The sequence below is a fragment of the Alligator sinensis genome, unplaced genomic scaffold (assembly GCF_000455745.1).
Source record: "Alligator sinensis unplaced genomic scaffold, ASM45574v1 scaffold854_2, whole genome shotgun sequence".
In the NCBI taxonomy this organism is placed as follows: domain Eukaryota; kingdom Metazoa; phylum Chordata; order Crocodylia; family Alligatoridae; genus Alligator; species Alligator sinensis.
This window is the reverse complement of record NW_005843208.1, coordinates 47,776-51,553: the sequence shown is the minus strand read 5'-3', so window position 1 is coordinate 51,553 and position 3,778 is coordinate 47,776. Positions and strand designations below refer to the sequence as shown.

The window sequence follows — 3,778 nt, the reverse complement described above, 5'->3', positions numbered from 1 at the left end:
CTGCCGCACGGGTAAGGCGTGGGCAGGTTGGGGCGAGGCTGTGGCCAAAGCCTACTTAGGCAGGGGGGAGAAGCAGGGTCCCCTTTGGGGCACCTGGGCTGAGCCTGGCCCCTGACCGTGCCGTGCCTCAGTTTCCCTGCCTGTACAGCCAGTGCCCTACCCCCAAGAGCCAGGCAGAGCAGCGCCCCCAGTCCCAGACCCCCTTCCCCACTTCACCAGCTGCTCTCTGTCCTCAGATGCGAGCTCCAAGCTGCTCCCGGAGATCATCTACCCCCTCAAACCGCTCCCGAGACCTGCCCTGGGTAAGTACACCCCCAACCCCACCCCGCTGACACCCACCTCCTGCTCCAGCGCTGCACGGGTCAAAGAGCCCGAGACCCCCAGGATAAAGCCCCACGCCTGGCCCTGCTTCCTCCCACAGGGGCAAACTTCTCCGTGTCATGCGAGGCGAAGAGCGCCTTCCAGGACATGACGATTATGTACTGGCTGGCGAACCTCTCTTTCGTCGAGAAACTGTACCCCGACGGCGCTGTGGAGGAAGGGGCCGTGCGGTGAGTGTCAGGCCGTTTTGGCAGGACCCCTGGGGCTGGCTCGTGGGGCTGGGGCTCCTGCCGGTGCCCAGCACTGGGCCAGCCAAGGGCATGGCACGGCTCATGCGAGGGATGCTCGAGGCTCATCCATGCCTCCGTCTGCAGGAAGGAGCCCACAGGCACCGGCGTCGTGATGTGGCGGGAGCTGCGATTCAAGTCCTTCTCCAACCGGGACCTGAACACCCATTTCATGTGCGTGGTGAAGAGCCCTGCCGGGGTGGCCACCACCACCCTCCAATGGCAGCCCGAGACAGCAGCAGGCTCAGAGGGCCCAGTTCAGGACAGGTGAGAGCCCTGCGGTGCCTGTGCTACTGCATGCCACCCCAGAGGCAGCCGCATTTCCCCACCGAGCTGGGCCAGCGGGAGCCTCGGCCGCTGCAGGCGAGGGGAAGGCCCAGCCTGCGCTGTGTGCATGGGCAGCAGTGTCCAGGGTGCCGCACAAGCCTGGCTCTCACCCAGCACCTTTCTCCAGCCCGCATAGCTGAAGGCAGGGGCCAGTCCTGGGGATCAGCATTGCACCACGGCCGCCTTCGGCCCCAAGGCCTCTGCCGCCTGCATCCCCACCAAGCCAAGCCCAGGCCCCGCTCCGCCGCCACCTCCACCTCCCCACACGCAGCAGCGGGACAAGACTCCTCGTGCGCCGCACACCCTGGGCCTGGTGGCTCTGCTCCAAGGCTCCTGGCTGGCAGGTGAACGGGCATGGCCGGAAAGCCTTGCGTGCTTGGCTGCCGGGACGGGCTGTGCTTCGTCCCCGGGCAGCAGCAGTCAGGTGATGGACTACACAACTAGAAGGCGCTGGAGCCCCGAGCGGGCGGCACCTCTTTCCCCTTCGGGGGACACTTCAATAAAGACCTTGCTCATGGCAAATTCCCTCCTGCTCCTCCTACTAAGCGTCTCGGGGTGGGAAGAGCCTCTGGCAACTTTTCTCCCTTTCTGCCTTAAAATGGATACCTTGTTCCACCCCGGAGGTGGCTTTGCACTTGCGCGTACCCTGTAAAAGGCTTGGAGCTTTTAAGGTTAAAACGTGCTCGAAAGGAAGATGTTTTTTCAACTTAAAAAGTGGGCCCTGCAAACTCTAGGTTTGTGAACTTCCCTCTGACTGATGCAGCCTGTGCTTCCCAACCAGTTTTCAAACGTGGCTGATATTTTTGCAGCCCTCGGGTGTCCAGCTGGACGCGCCTGAAAGGGGCCCATCTTGTCAGGACTCTGATAATACCGTCCTGATAAATCGTCTTGCATTAGGATCCCAAAGCATATTCGAGACCGTGCCTGCATTTCAGCATCACTGCAGGTAGATTATGATCGGAGCCGGTCTAACGTTTCCCGTTCAGACAGGACTTCGCGGGAGGGGCTGGACTAAACAAAACTCTGGAAAGGAGCTGGTTGGGAAAGCTGGGGTCATGCTGCTGGCAGTGCCAGGCCGGGGTTGCTCCGGGGACGCAGGCACAGCGAGGAGCTTGGAAAGCAGCCGAAGCGGGTTGAGGGCTTGGCTAGGACCAGACGAACCCAGCCTGGGCCCCAGCGTGTTCGGTTGATGTGCCCCGGGGCAGGACAGGGGTGTGCACAGGCGGTGCTGCAGGAGGGGAGTAGAGGCAACACGGGGTTATAGGCACAGAGCAACCATGCAAACCTCCAGCCCCTGCCACTCCCCAGCCCGCATAGTTTGCCAGCGCTGTGCCACCCTCTGGCCCAGCCCTGGGGCATGGGGGTGGGTGAATGCAGCTGGCCCCTCCGCAAGGGTAGGGGCACAACTGGCACGTGCTGGATGAGCTTCCACCATTCAAACATGTGCCAGCTCCTCGGGTTGCCCTGGGCCAGCGCTCCGCTGTGCCAACACCCGAGCAGGGGCCACGGCAAGGCTGCCGGGGAAATGAGCACAGGCACAGGGAGCGGGGGGCCAGGTCTGGGTCCCCTCTGCACTCTCCCACCGGGGACTGGAGAACCCGCCACTCACGGGACAGACACGAGGAGGATGGGGGATGCTGCAGCTTTGGGTCAAGGGAGCCATGGGCACCTTCCTGGCGCGGCTGCCCTGGCTGGTACCCGTGCATCCAGGACAAGGACAGAGGGGCACAGGGGGGTGGTCTTCAATCCTGAGCTGAATGGCAAGAAAACATGGGAAATATCAGAGGTGAAGAGATAGCAGATGGGTCCGCGGCATTTGCGCTGCCTCTCTGGGGGGGTGACTGGCGCTCATGAAGGTAGTGCTGTACTAGTGCTTTGTACACTGCATGGGTCCTGCCCACATCCAAGCAGGTCGCCCACAGGATCCAGGGAGCCTCGTGCATTTTCTTGTGGGGATCCACATGGGCAAAGGCAGCGAGGAAGCCCCTGCACAAGACTGAACGGGCTGGAGGAAGGGGCATGCCAGACATCCTCCTGTTCCTGCGGGCAAAGTACACGAGCTGGATCTGCAAACTGGCGCCGGGTGCACGGTCCGACACAGCCGGGCTCGTGCGATATTTTGCAGGACACCTCCCAAGACAGCAGGCAGTTTTCGTGCTGACCAGCGGTCCGACCGTGGCTCAGGAACCTGCTGTGGAGCTACAAGACCCTGATCGAGTTGCGCAGTGGGTACGGGCTGCAGAGTGCAGGCCCCACACCCGTGGCCAACCACAAGAAGATGCAGGAGGCGGTGAGATGCATCGTGGACTTGGTCCTGGGCGATGCTTGTCAAGCCGTGAGGAAACACGTGAAAGACCGCAGAGACCTGAACTGGTGGATAGCCCACCGAGCCCTCCCACTGAGGGCCCAGAGACAGAGAGGGGCAACCGGGGAGACCCAGCTGCCAAGGAGACTATTGGCACCTCCTACGAGGAGGTGTGGAAGAAGGTAAAGTGGCTCTGCGAAGCAGCAACAGGGCTCAGACGGCTGACCAGAGAGGCGACACCTGACAAAACACCAGGGAAGCCCGTCTGCCCGCCCACTTCGACCAGGTCACGTCGTGCACCAGGAGCGCCCCGTGGAAGTGCAGCCACCTCCTGACAGGCAGGCCCGTGGACCTCGAGGGGGTAGGCTGCATTAAAGTGGCTCTGAGCGAGTGCCAGTCTTACTACCACAAATCGGCAGCAGAGGACAGTGAGGACGCAGCCAAATCCACCTGGCAGAGGGACGCTCGGCCCAGGGTCTTTCAAGACCCTGCTGGCACTGTCCGTTTCCCCGCTGCAAAGAGGACGTCGAGACAACAG

The 3,778-nt window shown here is 62.4% G+C and overlaps 1 protein-coding gene across 2 annotated transcripts in view; it reads left to right on the top strand.

Annotated features, from left to right (window-relative positions):
- Nucleotides 1-3,764, top strand: part of LOC106723146 (interleukin-1 receptor type 2-like) — a 10,033-nt gene extending 6,269 nt beyond the window's left edge. For both annotated transcript variants that reach the window (XM_014526938.2, XM_014526937.2), the window contains 4 exons: nt 237-302; nt 422-551; nt 696-875; nt 1,063-3,764. In XM_014526938.2, the coding sequence (XP_014382424.1) occupies nt 237-302; nt 422-551; nt 696-875; nt 1,063-1,075 (389 nt within the window). In that variant the 3' untranslated portion in view covers nt 1,076-3,764. The remainder of the gene's footprint in view (nt 1-236; nt 303-421; nt 552-695; nt 876-1,062) is intronic.
- Nucleotides 3,765-3,778: the final 14 nt, after the last annotated feature.